At 42.0% G+C, this 22,410-nt stretch overlaps 1 protein-coding gene across 2 annotated transcripts in view; it reads left to right on the top strand.

The window, feature by feature from the left end:
* Positions 1-22,410, top strand: part of ssbp4 (single stranded DNA binding protein 4) — an 81,919-nt gene that overhangs the window by 5,797 nt on the left and 53,712 nt on the right. For both annotated transcript variants that reach the window (XM_020632124.3, XM_020632125.3), the window contains exons 2-4: positions 4,113-4,185; positions 7,719-7,780; positions 15,071-15,155. In XM_020632124.3, the coding sequence (XP_020487780.2) occupies positions 4,113-4,185; positions 7,719-7,780; positions 15,071-15,155 (220 nt within the window). The remainder of the gene's footprint in view (positions 1-4,112; positions 4,186-7,718; positions 7,781-15,070; positions 15,156-22,410) is intronic.

The raw sequence follows: 22,410 nt of genomic DNA, 5'->3' as shown, positions 1-22,410 counted from the left end.
TGGACAGTGTTCGTGGTTTGTCTTGTTAAGTATCTCATCTTTTATTCCTGAGTGACATGTGTAGCTTGCATAGGGTTCACAGGAAAAGGAGTTCAGCTTCTACAGAGAGAAAACATTCCTGGCCCTGACCCTCAGTCTCCCTCTGACACAGCTCTCCTGTACAGTACAAACCCCTTCTCCTCCCAAGTTTCCTTCATCCACCTGGCTCGTCCTCGAGCTCTGCTCTATCAGACCCCCCCGAGAAGTCTCCTCCTCAGCTGAGTTACGCTTACTAGTTCTGACAGAGTAACAAAAGGTGTCCCCCGAAGCCTGGATTGAATGAGTGTTTTTAAATAATGCATCGGAGCCATAGCAGGTGCCCATCGTCAGGGCACCGTGCCCCTGAGATCACGCCAGGCCCTGTCATGAAAATTTCATCGCCACAGCGCTCATGGGAATCTCAATTGTTTGATTCAGTACAGTGTAGACCGGTGTTGAGCTGACGTCTGCCGCTTGGAATTTGACTCTGCAAAGACATATTTAATCTAATGGGTCTTTACTTTACCTGGAATTCTACAAATGTAAACATCCCATGAACTGCTCAAGCTGAGCTCAGCTAAAATATAGATATATCTATATGTCAGCCCCTTACACACACACACACACACACACACACACACACACACACACACACACACACACACACACCACACACACAACAAAAACAAGAAGATACATTGGTAAGTGTTAAAGCCAAACTCAACTATAACTTTATGATTTGACTCTCTCTGTAAGGTGTGTGAGAGATGAGGTCAGTGTGGGCTTCTTTGCTCAGCTTTCACTCTGCCTGAGTTTTGTATAGGTGAGATTGGTGGTTTCACATGAGGGACCTGGGCCTGGATCGGAGTACACTTGATCCCAAAGTCAGGTTAATTTGATCAGTGTGTCCACAAGAATACCCGACGCGGGAGATGTGGACGCAAATGGGCTCAAACAAGGAAGTGGGCTGCAATATGATGTTGTAATCGTGCAGCAAGCGCCACATTAGCTGTGGAAGTAAGAAGAGGGTTGTTGTTGGCGTCTCTCAGCAATAACAAAAACATCTATAGTAGCAGGATGGACTCCATTGTCCGCATGAGACATAAACAAATGTCACACAGTTAATGATGCGAGTGGTTGCCATGGTTGCTTCTTCTTCCTTATGCTTCCCGGCTGATTTGAAAACCAACTACGTGCATACTGCCACCAACTGTATCGGAAAAATTATATCACTAATGTGAAAGCAGACCAGCGGGGGAGGGGGAAGCAATCGTGGTTGGGCACGGTACAAGACAATTGTGCCTAATGCGAAAACGCCCTGAGAAGCATCAGGCCTTCTTCATGTTTACCGTTTTAGAGCATGTCCAGTAGAGTCACACTCCAGCAGAGCCAGTCAAAAGCACAAGTGTCTGAAGCTTTTGCTTACTGAGCCAAGAGAAGTTGAATTACCTGTGGCCACACCAAAGTCTTATCACAGTCCAGCTTCGATGTCATGCCCTTTTTTATCAAGGGAAAGTAAAGTCACTTGTTCTTTTAAGATTATTTTGGGGCTTTTTTTGCTTTTATATATGACACAATAGCTGACATAAGACAGTAACTGTGGGGCGATAGAGTAGGGGAAACCATGCACCAAGCAGAGCAGGGACCAGCCACCACTGTGATGAGGATTTTAACCTCTGTACGTGGGGCACCTGCTCCACCAACTGAGCTAAACCAGAACCCTTTTGCAGTCACTTAAAAGTGTACTTATGTTCAATTTTTTCCAGTTTTAAAATTAAATGTCTCCCCATGTTTTAAATTAAAACATATATTTGTATATTGACTAAAATGTAACATTAATTACAGATATCACTTTTTCTATATAAAGGAGCTCATATATTTAAATGGCATAAGCACAGTATAGCTGCCACCAATTTTTGAGATTGATACCAGCACTGATTTTATAAAAAATAAATCACAGGTAGTCCTGGTGGTTGATTTTGAGATTTTTTGAGCTGTAATGGAAAATATATTTTCCTTATGGTTGGGCCTTAATTAGTATGACAATGCAAATATACTCAGTTGACATATTGACAGTCTATATCAGTATTTAAAAATATGTAAACACAATAGACTGTACCAACTTATGCTCTGTAGGTCAGGTGCTGCAGATTGTTGTTTACAATGGGGTCAGATCAGTCTCTGCGAGAAAACCTTTAGAATTGTTTCTACTCTATATGTTCTGAAAATTGTTTTTATCAGTGCATGAACTAGATGTTTAAGGTGGCAAATTACAGTAATATTTCGCATTTCTCTTGATCTTGAATGATCTCTAATTTCATAAAACCTGCTGACTTGTGGGGCCAAACCTGAACTCTTATCCATAAACGTGTGAACAGAAGCCTCTGAAGTGGACAAATCACACCGAACTTTAGTTTATTGTTGTTATATTTCAGACAAAGCATAATTAAACATTATAGATTGTTCCGAAACACAACACTGATGGCTTTCACCTCGCAACACCTGGACAGCTGCTCGATTTGAGATCAATAATAAGAAGCTGTTTGCCTCATGCTTCTCACAATCTTTTTTAGCATATGCACACAATGAGTGCGTCTTTATGAGAGATAAAACAAACACTGAACATCCACTATAGTCACTATATCTCCCTAACAAACACACACACACACTGTAGTCAAAAACTCGGTTCAACTATGAATCCTTAGTATCTAGATATGTGTTGACACTGTGTATCTGGAATCGGGTTTGATACATTTATTTCTTATCAAAGACTGGGAAATAGAAGAGGTGCATCTTCTGCCTAATAGTTGAAGCTGTTTTGGATCAGATGTGAAGATCATTTTCCTTTAGCAGATGATTGTGAAGACATTGCTTGGATTTTCAGGGAGAAGATAAGGAGTCAGGTCATCTTATTTTTCATTTTTGATTAATTCAGTGTCATCAGGCTTCAACCCCAAACATCATAACTCTGTGAGTCTACTCCAGCCTTGACACATGTGATCAGCATAAAAGAAGTCGCCTCAGTTCACAGAAACACATCAGCTCCCCCTCTGCTCTATTTCAGACCTGCAGTTGCATGCAGATGCTGTGACGACTGTCCAGGCAAGAATCAGTTGTCAAATGAGGACTGGGTATTAATTTGAATAGTTGAGATGTTGATTTGAATTTTCCTGCAATTTCAGTAGAAAACTTTCTTGTTGTTTGTTACTTTATTGGACTTTTTGAGTGTTGACAAGCTGCAGTACTCTGGATCTCTAAGATCTTAAACCAAAGAGAGCCATGAACTTGTCTCTTCAGAAAATCACACTCTATACAGGGTAGCCCAGGATACGATACAATACAATGTGATGTGACATGATGCCATACAATGGGCCCATGATAACAATAATACTATGCTACAGCAATTCTGCGATACTTGATATATGGCTAGACGATCAAATAATGATGCATCATTATATCTGATTAACTTAAGAATGCAAAATGTGAAAAGCATGTTTATATAAGCAATCCCACTGTGAGTGAACTGACTTCACTTGCTACTCTATTTTGATACTTTTATCATCAGAAATTGTGAACTTTCGACTGGGTTTTTCTACAGGCATCAACATGTTTGTGACACCTAAGAAACAGGTATTTTACAAGCTGTTTCGTAACACCTGGGATTCTGACTTTAGCCCATGTCTGAGGATATTTCCCCTCTGTCCATGCTTCTCTCAGTGTCTACACTGGTTTTGTTTTCAGCCTCTTTGCTTCAACAGCAGAGTATCTTAAACCACAGAGATATGGCCGAGTGCCATGGAGGCTCTTAAGCTCAGAGCTGCAGAGCTTTACATCACACATTTACAACCCCTCCACAGTCTGCATGATATTCACAAAGTTATATCTTGTTTATGAAAGCTCCATATGAAATAACACGGGTGGGTTTCTGCCATTTGTGCACATTTGTGCGACTTAAGTTGAAGGGCTATTGTGTTTGCAACAAGTGCGTTTTATTTTACAAATCTATCACTTGAGAAATGAGAACATTTGACGAACAAACAGAGTGCATTGCAGTCCTTCTAATTTCTCTTTTTCTCTCTTCTTCTGTTTTCCAGGTTAGCTTTATACGTGTATGAGTATTTGCTGCATGTCGGCGCACAGAAATCTGCACAGACCTTCCTGTCAGAGGTAAGATGTTCTTTCAGCTTAAGTTCCTGTGTGTGTGATTCCCCTCTATTGTATTAGCAGGGATGGAATTCACATTATAAGTTGTTTGGGGTTCAAGCAGCTGTTAGGCAATCTTGCTAAAAGCTCCAGACATATATAACTCTGAAAGTATTAATACTTCAATAAGCCAAGTCTTTTTATTACTGCACAACTGCAATGTTCTTTTGACTGTTTATTAATTAGACACAATGTAAACATGACATCACTTGAGCTACCCAACATGATTACCCACCCTTGTTATAGCTCTAATTTGTAATCATAAACATTGTGTAATTACAGGACTTTGACATATTGTAAGTACATGTTGTTGCTGTGACATGGAGTGGAGCCAGTCCCTGCCAAGTTATCTTTAATATTTGAAACCATTCCAAACAAAGCCGTTTGTGCCCCAGGTCTGCTTGACTTATTATCGCAGACCCCTGAACTGTCCAAAAGGCTAGGTCTCTAACTTGCTGCATCCTTTACCTTAATGGACAACATCCTTCCTGCCAAAGGTCCTGCCAAAGGTCCTGCCAAAGGTCCTGCGTCCAGGACGTCTCCTGTACAACACCTCTCCGGCCCAAAGCCTTTATTCATCTTTGTTAATACCGTCCCCTACACTGAGAGGGCTTAGATAACTAAAAAGACAGGAAGACAGTCATTCACCTTAAATACTGGCATCATTCATCAGTCGTTTCTTAAGGTTATTTCAATGTAGAGAAACGGTAGTGAGCTACACACTTTCAACATGTGGTTCAACAGGTCATCTACTAGCAGCAGGCTTTGATAAAGTTAGGAAGAGCAGATTTCAAATCAGCTGTTCTATTTCTTAGTCAGACATTTTTGTTGTAAATGTACTTATTGGCCTGCTAGCTGAGTGTGAAATAATTTCATGTATTTTAGTAAATAAATAAAATAAACACATTAGCAAGCAACTGCTTAGCTTAGCTTAGCATAACCCCTGGAAACTGTTAGCAGTACTGTCCAAAGTTAAAAAGTACATCTAAACCCACTTCAAACACTTTACTGACTTTGGAAAACTATAGGTTGTTTTATAATAGTGATGTCCCGGGCTATTTCTCAGTCACAAGCGGTATCTTTCTGGTATTTTGTCTCTTCCAGGCTAACCTGTTTGGCAAATTAATTTTTTGTTAAAATATAGAATAAGTCATTACTAGGTTGTCCAAAAAGATACATCAATGGAGATAAAAAAACATTAAAACTCTACTTAAGTGCAGTCACAATGATTTTTAACATCCCATCCCTGCAGGCTCAAAGTGAGGACTCCCAACTCTTCCCCTTTTTCCTGTTTGTGTGCAATGTTAAACTCACTGGATACTGGCTGTAGCTTCTAATTTACAGTAAACACATTAGAATGATGTGATTATACGCAAGTTTTTGATTGAACTTCTGTTGAAAAAGTTATCAAACAGACACACTTCAAAAACCACTATGACGGTTTGTTTCAATCAGACACATTCAGACAGAAACTGGTTGCCTTTGCGTGAAGAGAACAGGAAGCAGTGCAGCAGGGTGGGCAGGGCTGCTGAAGGTCAGCCCAGCTGCCAAAGACCTCGAGCTAACGTCTGAAACACGAAGCAAAGATTGTTGAGCAGCATGGAGAGATTAAGTGGTCAGGCTCATTTCAGGTTGAATCTTCTCCCAGAGATTGAGCTTCATACGTGAGCTGCTGGGAAGTTTCGGGTTGCAGGCACACACACAGACTATCACACACGTTCTCGGTCTCTAACTGGAATTAAGCAACAACTACACTGACGAGGATTAAAACAACACACACAGACGCACACAAACGATCCATGTCCACAAGTCGTCCATGCCAAGACTGCTAAGTCAATTGCACCTGAAGTCAGAAGATTTACAATATATAAAGATTAAACAATTTAAAAAATAAAGTATTAAGAGTATAAAGAACAATATAAAAGATAAAAGAACAGCAAAATAAATCAAATTGTTATGACAAAAAAGTACACAGTGCATAAAAGAAAAAAGATCTTTCTCACATGTTTCACCACTTAATAATACAATAACAAATATATTTATTTATTCTTGAATTTTGTACAACTATTATTGCACCGGGGGATTTTCTACATCTGTTGTTGCACAACAGTATATGTATTTTAGTAATGAGTTGTCTGATGTGGTTGGAGTGAGTGGGCTTCGATCAGACAGTTATGGATACAAAACAAGCAAACACTGCAGCTTGAGCTTTCACCTTTGTCCCTTTATGTAGCTCTATAGCAGTCTGATTTTAGTATTTATGGGCTAGGAAAAAGTTGCAAACAGACATGATTAGTTGTACTCATTTAATGTTCTCGCAATCTTTGTTAGACCACACAAACTCGTATCTTCCTCTCCTTACGTTTTGCTGCAAATTAATTAGGAAAAGTGGGCAATTAATTCAAGAAAACACACGTGGGGAATAAAAAAATGTCCTGCTAATACAGACATTTTTCACACAATAAAATACACTTTTTTTAGGTTTAAGGCAAATTAATTTTTCTTTGCAATTCATTAAGATCTTTTCAAACTTCACACCTATGTCATTCATTATTTTTTGCAAACACGCACCCAGAAGTACACATTGAAATGTTTCAATAGGTAAGGGACTTCTATTCTCACAGGTAAACTAAAGGCACACACGTAAACATACACACACCTGCTCAGTGCCATCTAATGAGCACGCTATCACCTGGACTCTCCTGCCTCAATTAGCCTCTGTCCCTCTTCACTGAGGAGCTTGCACGCACACACACAAACACACACACACACACACACACACACACACACACACAAACTCACACTCTCCCATTTATAGAATATACACAATACACTTGTGTCCCCGAGAGGACTTGGCTACTCTCTGCTCTCCTGCACAGTGCAGCACTCAGCTCTTTAACAGCTTTAAATCAACAGACCCAGCCCACACATGGCAACATCACATCACTATAAACTGCACCTGGGAAATCTATAGAATAACAAACAGATATCTGACGCTTTATTATATGTTTATGAAGAAAAAACTGACAAATCTTGCAGCTGTCAGAAAGTCCTCACAGACTAGGGTCAATAATGCTGTATGCAGGCCAGGAATTGTGTGTGTGTGTGTGTGTGTGTGTGTGTGTGTGTGTGTGTGTGTGTGTGTGTGTGTTAGTGTGTGCAGAGTCATGTCAGAGGGAGTGTGTGAAGCAGGGACCGGGGTCTCATATCTCTCTCTGGATCTTATCTCGGTGTCCAGATACAGACAGGAGCTCTGCTGGTTTGTGAGGGCAGCCGAGAGGGCCGCCGCTTCAAGACAGAAACACTTTCTTATCCACAGACTCCTCACTGCACTGCACTCCACTGTGCTGCCCAACGGCCTATTTTTCTGCCTGACTATCAGTCTGCGTCTGTCCTTCTAAAGTCGGACGGACAGTTGAGCAAAATGATTACGTTATGCATTATGCAGCGGTGTCTAATTTTTCATTCTCCTCCTCTGTCTTCTCTCCCGCTCTCAGATCCGATGGGAGAAGAACATCACACTCGGAGAACCACCAGGATTTCTACACTCATGGTGGTGGTATGTATATGCATTGATCCTCTTCTTGACCACACACACACACACACACACACACACACACACACACACACACACACACACACACACACATACATACGGCACACATGTTTTTCTACAGCTCACGTTCAGACAGTAGAAGTACTCTTGATGGTTTGAAAGAATGTGCAGGGGTGGAGATGGAGAGTAATTGCAGAGAATGCTGAGTGTATCATCTCACACATGTTTAAGTGCTGTTCTCCTCGCATCCCTCTGATTGACAAGCGAGCTAACTCGCCGTACTCTGTTATTTAAGCTGGAACTGTTTCCTTTCGACCTCAGATCAAAGTGTATACTGTTCGATCGAAGATGAAATCAGACACATATCCACACAGAACAGGAAGTATTACACTGCTGTGGATTCTGTGAGTTTTGGGCGACAATTTTACCCCCTGTTTTTAAGCCTATGTGTTTATTTACACTTTTGGACATTTGCATGATGAAAAGGAGGAAGAATCCGCATTTATCTTTGCAAGGTACACTTAGATGTACAGGTCACGTCAAAAGAAAGTAATGTAAGTGATGTGGCTACTATAGGTGGAACAAAAAGTTTGAGATCATTTTTAACCAACTACCAAAAGCTGAAGGAAAGAGAGGAAAAAGGATCACTGAGATCAAGCCTGCTTGAACCCCTGACTTTTGTATCAGATAACAGAGATAATCTAAGAAAGTACATCACACTGAATATAGCAGTAAGTTTATCATGTCTCACAACATCCACATCCACAATCCTTTGGGGATCTGTGTACACATTTGTGGATCAATCGACACAGAGCCGCATCAGTTTTGCACCAATAATATCTCCATACCTTAACCTTTATTTTTTTTTTGAGCACTTGCGTCCTTTACCTTAATGATGGTTAATCCTCATTTATTTCTAAATCTTTAAACAAATCTATAAAATGTCTTAATGGTGACCAGAGGACAGTGTTTTCTATCTGACTGGAAGAACAGGGTCAGTGGGCTTCATGCCTGACACGTACACTGTTTCTCTCCATGTCTGAATGAGAAGGATTGGGAACACCCATATGTAGGATTCCCCCTTTTCCAGTTGTCATGCCAGGAGCTAAAAAAAAAAAAAAATCCCTCTAGAAGAGAGGAGCAGACAGGCAGTAAGGAGGAAGCAGGGCAGCTGGAAAGGATGCAGACAAATAATCAAGCAGGCGAACAAACAGGGAGGTTGAGAGGCTGAATCCTCCGCAAGGCAGCACGAGAGCCAAAGCAAGCCTGGATAAGAGGTTTGACAGGGATCGCTTTGTTTGTCATTCATGCTATCCTGCTCATCCCCAAAGACCCCCCGGCTGCCCTGTGTAATAAACCCAGACATGCAGCTTCATTCATTCATCCTCTCTCTGGCCCCAGTGTGTGTTGTAATTGTGCAGCCTGTTGACACGGTTCATAATGGTCCTTAAAGAGCCTGGCTTCTCTCAACCTGACAGCTCTCAATTGGACAGCTACCAGTAATACTGACAGAATGACATACACAAACATACAGAGCGGGTTAAGTTTGCCCTCGCCTCCGCCTGAGCCAATAAGAGGGCTCAAGGAGTGTGGAGGGAATAGAGAGAGCGCTTGTAGTTTGTTCTGACTGGATTGATATATTTTAGCTCTGTGTGGGAGATGACCTAGTGTGTGTACATGTGTGTTTGTAGTGTAGGACAATAATTCACTGAGCAGGGCAGGGCTCCAATGTAGTATGACTGAGCTGAGGGGCATCTGTCTGGGCCACTCAGCACGTGGACATGGAGACTCACTGGGGGTGGGGTCCAGAGGGGAAAGAAGGGGTGGGGGGGGTGGAGTCCTGTGTCCACCAAGCAGACCCCCCTCCAACCTCCAGCCTCCCCCAAAACAAAAGCTCCAGATGGTAGGAAAGCCACCAACCTCCCTCGTCCCTCACTCTTCGCTCCCCCTCCCTCAACCTTTGTCTGGAGGCCTGTCCCTTTGTTTGCGGAAGAGAGACCCTGAACGGATTAACACTTTGCATTCCAGCCTCTTTTGTGTTAAACAGCCAAATCTAAGACGCCGACCCCTCTGCGATAGCAGCCCCGCCCCCGCCATCCTCCTCCTCCTCAGCACCTCGCTGGGGTTTTCTTCCCTCCTGTCTCTGCGGCTGCTTCCTGTACGATGGTGGTGGTGGTTGTTGGTGTAGGGGGGCTTCCGAATGAACGAGGACTGTAAAACAGGGGGGAGGGGGTGATGTTGGGGGAGAAAGAGGGGAAGCTGGTTGTGGGGGTCACTCATCCACATCTGTTGTTATGGGTGAAAGGATAAAGAAAAAGCTCAGCAAAGGGCTGCAGGTGTTGATTGTGTCATTAGCTCCCTTTCTATTGGCTGCTGCTAGTTGTCTCCTCCTTATCCCAAAATCGATGGCTTTAACCAGTTTTCACTGGATGGCCTCCAATCCTCAATACAGACCCTCCTCCCCCCATCCTCTAGCCCCCAACACACACGCCAACGCACAAAACCTCCACACACATTAAAACGTTAGCACAACTGGCCATTTCTGTTTGACGGCTTACACTGAAATTCTTGTATGAGAGGAGAGGGTCGAAGAGTATAGCAGACCTCTGTTCCAAAACTGCCTTTTATAAACAAACCGTTGACATGAGCCTCCTGGTTGCAGATGTAAGCCAAATGGTCCATCACTGCCAGTTACATCTAAATTAAATCAAGTAATAACAGAAAAACAGTCAATTCAGTTTGTAGCTGGCTTTTAATTGGTAACCAATTTTGGAATCAATTGGCTATCGTCTGATGGCTTCCTGATGATATAACAACTGAGAAAAATGGCCAATATATATATATTACTATTATTTATTTTTTGGGGGAGTAGCTAGAGAAGGAATAAAGGTTATGCTTTGCCAATACTATGGTTTACCTGTGCTTGTCATTGTTTACAGTCTGACTAGCAACTTGAAAAAGGAAAATAGAGTTGAAGTTTAGAGACGGCATCAAGACCAGATTATAAGCTGCTTGTATTTGCACATGTGTGTTTATATTGTTTAATGTAAAGCTAAAACAATGTCCAATTAAAGCCTATGCATTGAGGGTTGTATTGTTGCCGATCTGTTACACCTTTTAAGCTCTCCACACAGGTTTTCCTGCAAATAGCCGATGTACACAGAAAAGCGAGAGGGCAGTAATATGTTGACCACAAACAGACACAAGAACAGTTCTGACACTACATATCTCAGCCTCAACATCAGTGTCTGTATTTATAGTAAAACTCTTTTTAATGTGATGAATTGATAAATAAAATGTCTTCATTAAGTCAAGGAATAAAAAAAAAAAAAAAAAAAAAGCAAGAAGCCTTTATTTGGTGTAATGTCACAGTTAGCAGTGGGGGTTACCGTCTTGGAGCAAATTGTAATATTGGCAGACTCTTCAGCGTTTTTATAAATGCACTGAACGACTTTCGTCATTGTCAGGGTGGGCTGCATGTGTCACTCCAAATGTCTGAATTTGTTCACCCTGAATTTATGCTGTCTTTTTTCCTGCCAGTCCTCGTGTTAAATGTGCATGTAATGTTGGGTTTTTTCCGATGTGTGAAACGAGCAGATAATAGTCAGGAACACGCCCCATGAGCTCAAGGCAGGGTGCTGACGTTGAGTGGAGTTTCTTTGCGTTTTACTCACCTTAGTTGTCTGTATTATGTTTCCGACTATTATGTTTGTATTTTCATTCGCGTCTTAGTGATATTAACCCAGAAAAGTTGCCCTAACTGATGTGACCTCTTGTCGCATGCTCTACCCAGGTAATCCCCACTCACTCCAAACGAATCAAGTATAGTATTTGAATTGTGAGAGAGTGTCTGATCATCTCCCGCTGTGAGGTACAAATGTGAAACACAAGTCAGGACCTAATTGTCAAGAAATTGTCAGCAGTTTTTGTGCGGAAGGGGTTTAGGAATAATGTGCTCATGCAGATAACTTAAAAAAAAGAAGAAAAAGAACATCACCTGCAGAGGACTTCTTGAGAATCTTGAAATATGAAACTGCACCTACAAGTGTTTCACTTGCAAAACTTCACAAAGACTTTAGAAGATCTTAAGTTGCTGCATGGATAACTGTGAGAGATAAGACAATAGCAGTTCGAACTTAAAATGAATACTTCTGTTGGAATGAACCATGTTCACTTGCTGTGTAGTTGCAGGCCATGAATGCAAGTATTCAATAGAGCACCTTTCGTTCCTCTGTCCAGAAGTTCCGTCAAGCCTCCACCGTGTACCTAACTTCCATGCCACACACATCGAACGGCACTTATTGCTCCTTCTTCTAAAGCCGTCAGTCTTCTTATGATGACAGTTGCTGTAATTATTAGCCATAGTCCAAAGGGAGTGTTCCTGATTTACATGGCACTGTGATGTGCTTGTTTCCTCCTGCTTGATGAATGCTTTGCTGCTACCAGGAGACTTGCTGCTTCTTGAGTCGGGGTAATAAAGACAACTGGAAAGGTTGTGTTTTCCCGCCCCCACTCTTAGATCGCAGCATTTTTTTTCCCATTAAGAAGATTGGGTCTGATAAGAAGAGGATACGGAACTGTGGTCTCTAGGAAACTTTATTTTGGGCCTTTTTTTTGCTGCTTTTTCTGTCTCATAGCCTCCTTCACTCTCTATCTCAGTCTTCATTTCTATGATTATTTATTTCTCCTGACTCGCTAGCTGACTGGCTGAAGACACACGCACACGGGATTATCATGTAGACCTGCCACCAGCAGGCGTGTGTCTGACTTTCTGTGTCTTTGTTTACGCTCCTTATTATAATGGGAAAGCACATTGTATCCACCGTCTTTGTCAGACCACAGTTAATTGCAAATAATTATCGTGATGGCATTTAATTTTAGTAATTGTCTTCTTCTGGACGGCTGGACGCTAATCCCTTCCTCTTCTGTTCTAGATACAAAGTGTGTGTATGTGTGTGTTCTGACAATGCCATGCTCTTATTTTTAGAGCCTTGTTTCTCATTTGAATGAAAGAATGGAAAAAAAGGAGTTTGCATGACGCTAAACTGCAATTTAACTCTGCTCGGTGACTCTTCAAAGTAAATGTATTTTCTTCTGTAAGGAGTTGTGTGGCTCTACTCCCCATAATACAATAAGGAGCTTCCCATGATGAGCTGATTAGATTGAAATGATTAGATAATTGGATAGAACATTTACTATTACAAGGGGGTGCAGAGAACAAGATTTCTCGCAGATTGCTGCTGCTAATTAACCGCAAATGTTGACTTCTAAGATCATTTCTAAAGATTAGTGTTTCTGCAAAGGAAGCAACAACAACATTGACATTGGTTTTCTCTTTAAATGTGGAATTGTCAAATGGGAGTTAACAATGGTCCCATTGAGACTATGCCTGGTTTTAAACCCAGTGATACATGGATGGGAATAGACTTTTATAGACTTTTGCAGTGATGTTACATAAGCTGCTTGTCATAAATTCAAATCTAGAGTATTTGGTAATTAACCGATTTTCTTGTGCCCACTTGCTCCTTTTTACACCTTTCTTCCCATTTCTATGTTGAAATTATTCCTCCTTTGTAGTGAACCTAATATAATATCAGACCAATCAAAGTTGCTTTTATACCTTTGGTCTTGTCCACCAGCGATCTCGCTTCGGATTATGCAGAGACATCCAGAATATGATTTCCCTGACATGAACAGTTCAGCTGTTCAAATCACAATGTATTTCAGACCTCACAGGCGGTAAGATTTGAAGATCACCTTTTCCCCCAGCTCTTGAGTCTAGACCAGTTTGATTCTTTTCTGTGACAAACTGTAACCTGCGTCTCGTTTCATTTCCCTGAGAGGTGATTGGATTTGCGATGGTCGCGCCTTTTCACGTGGCTGGTGTCTGACAGAGCAGCAATCTCTTTAACACCAAGCGATAGATATGATAATGCACACTGGCTTTATTGTCGAGTGACAGAAGGGCCGCACAACACACACAGGACATGTGTGTGTCACCGGCGTCTTTGCATAGCTCTTCTCTGTTCCTTCAGCTGCGTTGTCGTTGAGAGGGGTCCCTGTGCTGGCAGTGTAGATCAGAAGATTTTGTTGTAATAATAAGCAAAAGTGATTCTCTGACAGTTGTAGCTGCTCTTAACATCAGCACACAGAATGCGTGTTTCACTGTATTTGCCTTCATTAAAATGTTGGCGTACATTTCCTCTCATAATTTCAGCTGCTTCTTTTTTTATTCTCTGTCCATGAAATCTATATCTTGAAGAAGGAGAGGTCTTTCAAGTAGTCTGGCTTAGCAGGTACTTAATTTCAGTGCAGTAATTAAGGGGTCCATTTGGAGAGGGACCTGGTGGCCCCTGCTGCCCTGGAGGAGTCGGATTGGTCTAATTAACTAATATGAGCACGGCTGATTGGGCAGTAAGTAACATAATCACAGCTGATTGGTCAATAATGTGCAGGTCGCCAGGGCAGGCTGAGAGCAACATTTTTCTAAGCAAAAAACATGAAATTTTTCTGTCTCCTCTAAAGCGAGGCAGCAGGTGGATATACCGTACGCCTGTTTAATGAGTCCTACATGAAATGAAACTTAATATAGTTGAGTATAAGAAAGCTTTGTTGACCAGAACAAGCTCCACCAGAGCTACCTCCATTTCTGCTATGAGATTTTTTGTTTCAACCAAACGACACAGTTAATCGTCTTCTAAGTATTAAGCTGTCATTACTTTCCAGGTCTTGCTAACATGTTTTTATTGTAAAGTTCGAACTTCTATAAAAGAAATTTTAGCAACTGACAAGTAGTAAAACAAACAAAAAGACAACAAAACAGGCAGGAAACAACAACAGACATTGATAAAAGAAAACAAAAATGAGTTACAATCATTTGGTGAGCACCATTCATGCATGACAACCACAAATACACCACATATGCTCTGCACTCATTTCTACATGTACTTGATCAGATGTTTCCAACTGTATACAATTACTTTGTGGATTAGATTAGATTAGATTTGGTAAAAAGAGCACATTACTGAATTTTATTTTAATGGAAGGCACATCCCATTGCATCTGTCTGATATTAAACACATCTATTAAAATACAACTCTTTCATTTAGTCATTGAAGTTGATTTGTTGTCCACTCATATCACATTCACTTAGATCAGTCTACATAAACATATCATTATTAGGTAATTGCAACCATATCCTCATTATAAACAAACAAACCAGGGACATAATGTGTTCCTGTCTCTCACAGTGAAGTGTCTGACTGCTGCTGCTCTCTTGTCTCGTGTGCACAGTGTATTCTGGGATCTGTACTGCGCCGCCCCGGACCGGAGGGAGACATGTGAACATTCCAGCGAGGCCAAGGCTTTCCATGACTATGTAAGTGAACTTCACCAGCACACTGGTTGTGTGCATAAATATACACCTTCACTGGTTGGACACACACACTCTGACTCACATATGGTTTTAAGCACATGAGAGCGTGCGCTGAGTGTGTATCAGAGTGAAGAGGCAGTTCTGTGTGTGATAATGCTGCTGGTTCTTGTTTTGACATGTCTGGTCTGCTGGGGATGGGACAGACTTGGAGGCAGACGTCTGAAATAGCGTTGGTTTAAAAATACAGCACCTTTGAACACATTTTATGAGAAAGCCTTTAGACTCCCAGCTTGTAATTTTGAAAGTCTTATAGTTGTTCTGCTTCCATTCACATGATCAGCTTGGATTAGATATCAGTTTTCCCTCATGTGAATGACTCTGCAGCTCATTTGCTGGCTGCACTTCCTCAAACGCTGACCTCTGACCCTTGAGGACTTGTCCAAAGTGTGGGCCAGAGGTAAAAGGTCATGTGGCTGCCTGGCTATTTATTGGTCCACTCAAGGCTTCACAAAAAGGTCAAAGCACATAAAGCAGCTGGCTGATCACACGGAGCACATTAATGTGCACATTGCCAAACAATACATGCACACATAGAGAACATGTTAAGAGCTGGAAAGACTCTGCTCGATGTGGCTGCAGGGGTCGGACTAGGTGATGAAAGGTCAGGGTCCATGGCCCCCCTGACCCTGCTCGTCTTGTGGAGAGAAAGAGCATTCGATCCGTAACCTATGGAACACACGTACACACAAACAATTGAAGAGGCGGTTGAGTGGATTGTGGGTCTTTGTTGGTCCAGCTCGAATTAATGCTAATGACGAGTTTGACGTGATCGTTGTCCTTTAAACTCTTATTTTCTGTCGGTTTTGGTCTTGAAAATTGAAATGTTTCATATAACCATGAATGTCTCACACTGTAACAGATATTTGAACTGTGTGTCCTGAGATGTATTTTAACTAAGGATTACAAAGATGTTGTGTGGTCCAGGGTTGCACGATACGTCATCCAACCACAGAGCACTCAATCATGTGACCTGGAACATGTCATGCCGCCACCTTTTATGCTTGATGCAAAAGAAAACCTTGTCAGTTTCTTGTCTTTCCTGAGCAGTCCACATGAAAAGTCTGTCATCTCTACATTAAAAGTCTAATATCACTTAAGTACAGCCCCTCACTTGAACACACAGATGTCTGACCACTGTGCAGATCTGTCTGTCTCCTGCTTGTAGATGTAAACATGCATGTGACGCTGCTGAGTCACAGTGACCCCCGACATGATGCTGAAGGCAGAAGCTCAAGGCAGCTTTTCAGTGAGAGTTTTCCTGCTATTAGTTGCACCTCATCCCAGTGCTGCTTTGCGTTGTGGGCAACTTCCCACTGTTAACGGAGGGAATGCACCTCAGAGGGTTTCGTTTCAGAGGCTACACCTGCAGCAGAAGTGCAGTGAGATGTTGTATGAGTCACAGGCAGGACAAGATTGCGTGCTTTTGTTAAATAAGAAGTTACACGGATAAAAAGTAACTTGTAACATTCTTAGAAAGGTTTGAAGACATATAAATAATAAATATATATATATATGAATAGTCAATTGCGGGTCAATGTTTTCAAAAAAGTCTATAAAGAAAAGTGTTGTTCCACTTGTTGTCTCGCTACTTCTCCGTGTGTGTGTGTCAGATCTACTGTCAGAATGCTGGACCCAGAGAAGGTGTGGAAGAGAGGGGGCATCTGTTAATGAATTATGGACTTGATTGAAATTTAAAAATGTATTTAACCAACTGCAATTATCTGCTACCATTTCCTGGTATTTCTTTTCATATCACAATGTATGGCAGAATGAAAACAAAAAATATCCCACTGTACATTTCTTTTATGTGCATCCTTAGTCTGGCTGGACTTCTTTAACCAGTAGATTATGATTCCACCTGTGCAGAAATGAAACCTGAAATGGATTAGCTGTGCTGCTATTCTTACCATGTGCTCTTCATTCAGGCAGTTTTAGCCGTTAGCCAGTCATCCATTCAGCTGAACTCTCTTATGAGGTTTGACAGCAAAAGTGTGAGCACTTGTCAGCCGAACAGATTACATTTGTTGTGCATGTACTGTGCATGTGTGTGTGTGTGTGTGGGCATGAGTTGATTTGTGTGCCTCCATCTCCATCTGTGTGTGTGTGTGTGTGTGTGTGTGTGTGTGTGTGTGTGTGTGTGTGTGTGTGCATGTGTTGGACCACCATAAGATTAATTACATGGTTAATTAAACTGAGTAGTTAATTAAATCTGACAACTGTGTCTAATTAATCTAAATGCAATATAATTTCCTACACCTTTCTCCAGAGGTAGGCCAGCTGGATACCTGCATGTCAGCTCTTTAACGACTGCTGTTTGACAGGCCTGGACAATATACGACTGAACCTCACATTCTGCTGCTGTAAAACCACACATTTTAAAGGTGTGTGTGTTTTTGTCTTTGACTGCATAAATTAGTCAGCTGAAGGACAGGGTCATTAATGCTGCTGCTTTTGACCTTAGAGGGGATGAAAAAAATAGGGAATTGATCTTTTGGAGTAAATGGTGCTCTATGAGGTCTGATGAGCTTGGTTTTTAACAGGCTTAATATGACTTTGTTCGAGTTCAAGGATATAGACTGTTATTTGATCTTTGACCTGGCCCAGGTTCAGGAGGTCAGAGAATCGAAACTGTCTGAGTGGGAGAGCTGATTTGACATAGATGTTTTGTTAAAAGTGATGCTTTGTAACATTTTCTTCGAAAGAAATATTCAAATCCAGGACTCTTTTTTTCTTTGGTACCGTCTCATGATTCCCTCAAATGTTTTAGACCTCTTGAGGATCTTTTTTTTTTGCATATTTCCTCAATCTTTGGCTCATATATTCAATACCAAATTTGGGGATCTTTACTTCATTTTCAGGTAAAGTTATACGTCTTTGATGTTGTTTAGCTGCACAGCATGAGTTGGTAGTAATTGACCCAGGGGGGCGCTACTTTTTAGTCGAACTGTTTCTTAATAAAGGAATAATACTTTTTTTTTTAAATATAGTTTATTTTTTGTCCTCTTTGACTTGCTGGTGTGTTGAATATAAATGCTGGACCTACAGTCTACAGTGAGGCATGACAATGAAGCATGCACAGAGGGTGTGGCAGAGGTTCTGACAGCACCAAAATCCAAGAGGAGGTGTGTTTATGCTCAAGTATATGTATGTGTCCGTTGCTGTTTGTGTGTGTTTTTGTGGGTTAGTGTGACAGGAGAGGGAGAGAGAATGTCAGGGTCGCTGCGTGTGAATCCCTCGGGTGTTCAGGGGTCTGTGCGTCTCTGATTAACTCCAGCTCCTCGGTCCCCGCAGACCCACGGCCCTGATCGAGTCTCTATCACGGCCCCTGCTGATAACGGCTCCCTCATCCCCCCCCTCTCGGTCCCCCTGGATCACAGAGGGAAAAACAACACGATTCCCTGGAGTAGCACACACGCTGTGTGTGAAAGTGAAAGATGACCGCACAATAAATTGTTTTTTTGTTTAATTATTTTATAGTTTATAGCATAGACTGTGAATAAACTTGGGCAAAACCCGAGTGATGTCACCCATTGGTGACGTAAGGGGGCCTTTGAAGCCAGTTGATGGTTGTCGCCATGCTGGAAGTCCTGTCTCTTTCAGTCCACCTAACAGCAGGGTAAAAGCTGGAGGTGAGATGGGTCTAAAGCCTCCTGACAAACAGCTACAGGTCAGCCACGCCCCTTAATATGAATAACTCTTATCCTCCATAAAATCAACACGGGTGGCTAATACAAAAAACACCCACGTGTGTGCCGATAAAGACATGAGCTATTCAGAGCAATTACCATTTTTTTAACCAGACTTTAAACATGTTAACTTCTGCAGTAAAAGTGGCATTTTTTAATGTGGCTTCTGTAGCCAGCCTCAAGTGGACCCTCGATGAACTGCAACACCAGAGGTTTCCGCTCGATTTATCATCTCTGGTAGTGTGTTGTCGTGCTTACCCAAAGAGAAAATGTTAGTGCTTGGCTGTAAAATTTATGTTTTGAAATAAAGTTTGGTTATTTGTTTCCCAGAACTAATCCAGTTGCTAGGCAACATTGAGATGGAGTACAGTCTTAGTTTCAGATTTGGTTTGGCTTGGCTCAGTTTGGCTCAATTTGGCCCCTCTTTGAAGGCACCTCTTACTCAGCATTGTCCTACTGGCCTTCATTGTGAGCGCTGATGTAGACTTGGTGGACTCTCCAGTTTGGGGGAAGATAATGGAATATAATGTGCTAATCCTCAGATCTGGGGACTGGTTGACAGCTAATCCAGGGGAATGCTGGGATAGGAGCCCTGGCTGCACTCCCAGAACTGGAGGCCTCTCGCTGGTTGGCTTCACCCCTGGATGGTGCATCTGCAACCGTAGCCACTCGAACTCTCACATAAACACACCGGGGCATGCTTTGTGGGTATCACACACCCACACTGGAATGCAAATGAATGCACACACACTCAAAGAGAGCAGGATGACAGTGTATGATACAGAGCTGGAACAGCCTGAAGTCTTGTACCTCTGTAATGTCGTTTAAGTGGTTTCTCTTGTTGTCTTAATTGTGGGAGTTTTGTTTCTGTCCTTCCTCTTCACATTGTCTTTTAATCACGTTTATTCCCTAAAAGAGATCGACGTGTCTTATTATCCTTTTTTTCTGCTGGAATTTGGATGTTCCACAAAAGAGCACTTTGTTGAGGAAACGTGTTTGATTATAAGAACATGGCACGTCTTTAGTAACTCAGTATGAATGATGAAAGGACGGGAGCTTTGTAATGAAGAAAGCCTACATATTGACGAGCACACACACACACACACACACACACACATTCTCACATAAAAGTGGGCAGAAGTGTCTGTTTTCTCCCTCTCAGATACACACTTTAGCAGTCACAGACAAACAGTCTTTTTCAGGAAATGATACACCAGGCCTTGTTGTCAGAGACATTTTGCTTTGCCCCAGCCAGGGGTCGTGACCCCAAACATCTGCGATTCATGCCAATCCGGGTTCATCGCCTGCGGAGTGTCACAGCTTTAGTGCCACAAGTGCGTCATTCACATCGCAGCGCTTCACCGACTCCGCTGGGCTCTCGGCTTATTGATGAGAACTGTCAGGACGATGGTGGAGATGGAGGAGGCAAAGATGTGCATCAAAATATTTTCTGTTACACGTCACAGCTTGTCAAAAAATAGATCGTAATAGGAGAAAAAAATTTAATAAAAAACGTCTGTGAATTTGATCTGAGTGTGAAAAGAAAAGTTGAAAAGTGAACTAAACCAATTTCGTTTTTTAAGTACACTATGAGGGACATTTGTACGATGACACTGCAGCCAGCTTGTTTAATGGCCTCTTTTTTATAATGTTATTGACACATTTTAACCTTTTTCTGACATTTTAATGACCAAAATGGATGAAAAATTAGGTCTGCACCTTTAAAACTTAAGCATTATGAATTCATCTCCAAAGATGATAGATTTATGTCCAGATGATTTTTTTGTCCAAAATTTAAGAAATCTGTCCGTAACAGAATCAGTTCTATTAAACAGGTATGTGTACACAAACAAGGAATTGGGCTCCAGGTGCTGCATATGTACAAGCATTAAAATATCAACCTTCATATACAAGCCCACAAAAGAAAACATTGCTGGGGTTATAAAGTTTTCATTTTAATATAAGACAATGTCAAAAAGAAATGTTGATTGTTCTTTAGTCTTTTTGCTTGATTTACATCCTAAATCAATGATCGAAAAGTGTTGTGTTTAGTTTCCTGTCAGTGATTAATACCTTCAAACAAATATATGTTTCAGCTCTAAATCAATACATTTCAAAAAATGTAAAAGAAATGTTGGTTGAAGCCCTGATCTGGTCCCAGCATGAATTGTACACAAAGTAGATTGACGGAGCTGCAGTGTTGGCTGTTGCCCGGGAATCCTGTGAGAGGGTTAAACATTTGTTCAGCGGGACCACAGTAACAGGTGGCACAAGGGGAGGAGCCAAGCTCCGTAAACAACGGCTGACGGCCGAGCCTTTGTCTGGATTGTGAGTGTGATTCTGTGTGTTCTCCATCCCCATAACTCCCCTCTTGTTCCAGTATCAGGTGCACACTCACACACTCACGCTTCAGACACACCTCAGCTTAAGCTCTGTCCTCCCAATCATAGCTGTCTTTGTTGGTGCCCTTTTTTTTTCTTTTTTTTTTACCCATTCTGGACCTGTTCTCTTTTCTCTCCTCAGGTCTCTTTCAGCGTCACCTCCTCCACCTCCCCCTACTCTCTCTTTCCTTTCCTCTCTGCTCCATGCACTCTTTCTTATTCCTCCCCCTCTCCTTTGCCTCCCTCCCTCCACCTCTCTCAGAGGAGATTGATTGGGTAATCTGGCGAGGTGCCAGTAGTGCCCGCTTTCTTGCTCGGGGGAAGGAGAGAGGAGCGGGGGCGACATGACGACATGCAGGAATAATAATAACATCCACGATACAGGCAGAGTGGGTATGGATGGAGGGATGAGGAGGAGAAAAACAAGGGCTACTTCATTTCATTCTTCTGGTCATCTTCAGTATAAATATTATAAATATAGCCTACACATGCCACTGCATTTGTGTCTCCATTTCTCTATCAGCATTTCTATATCTTCACCCCCCCCCCCACCACCACCTCCTCCGTTCGCGCCTGTGTCGTCTTTTAATATCAAACAGTGCGTGGAGTGCAGGCTGCAGGCAGACGGGTGCTGAGCGAGAGGACGCCGTCTTTGTGTGCTGTTGTTTACCTTTGTTACCGTCTAAATGAAAAAGGCCAGTTGGCTCCTCTGTCTGTGTATACCTTTTCCCCCGATCTGAGGGAAGGAACAAAGCCTGAAAGTGCTGCCCTCAAGCTGTGTGTGTGTTCGGCTGGAGGTCTGAAAGTGACAGAAGCGAAGAAGATCAAATATTGTTTATGATTCCCCTTCCTTGCAGGTTCATTCTGGGCAAGCTTTAAAATGTGCCAAGGTGTAGCATTTGATCTCGACTCTGCAAGCAAGGAGCTCCTGGATCTGTGTTTGACAGAGACAGACATGAAGACAGACATATGGAGACGACAAACCGAGGACAGAGACAGAGAGCGGCGAGAGAGTAGGAGGAAGGGAGGAAGATGTGTCAGCCTGCGGGAAGAAAGGTGTCTGAAGTCACTGGGGACTCTTTGAAGTCTGCATTTTTCACAGTTTTATCTGAGTTTTGGTGCTAAGGAAAG

This window comes from Labrus bergylta, chromosome 6 (assembly GCF_963930695.1).
Source record: "Labrus bergylta chromosome 6, fLabBer1.1, whole genome shotgun sequence".
Taxonomy (NCBI): Eukaryota; Metazoa; Chordata; class Actinopteri; order Labriformes; family Labridae; genus Labrus; species Labrus bergylta.
The sequence above is the reverse complement of the archived record's forward strand: the minus strand, read 5'-3'. Positions and strand labels throughout refer to the sequence as shown.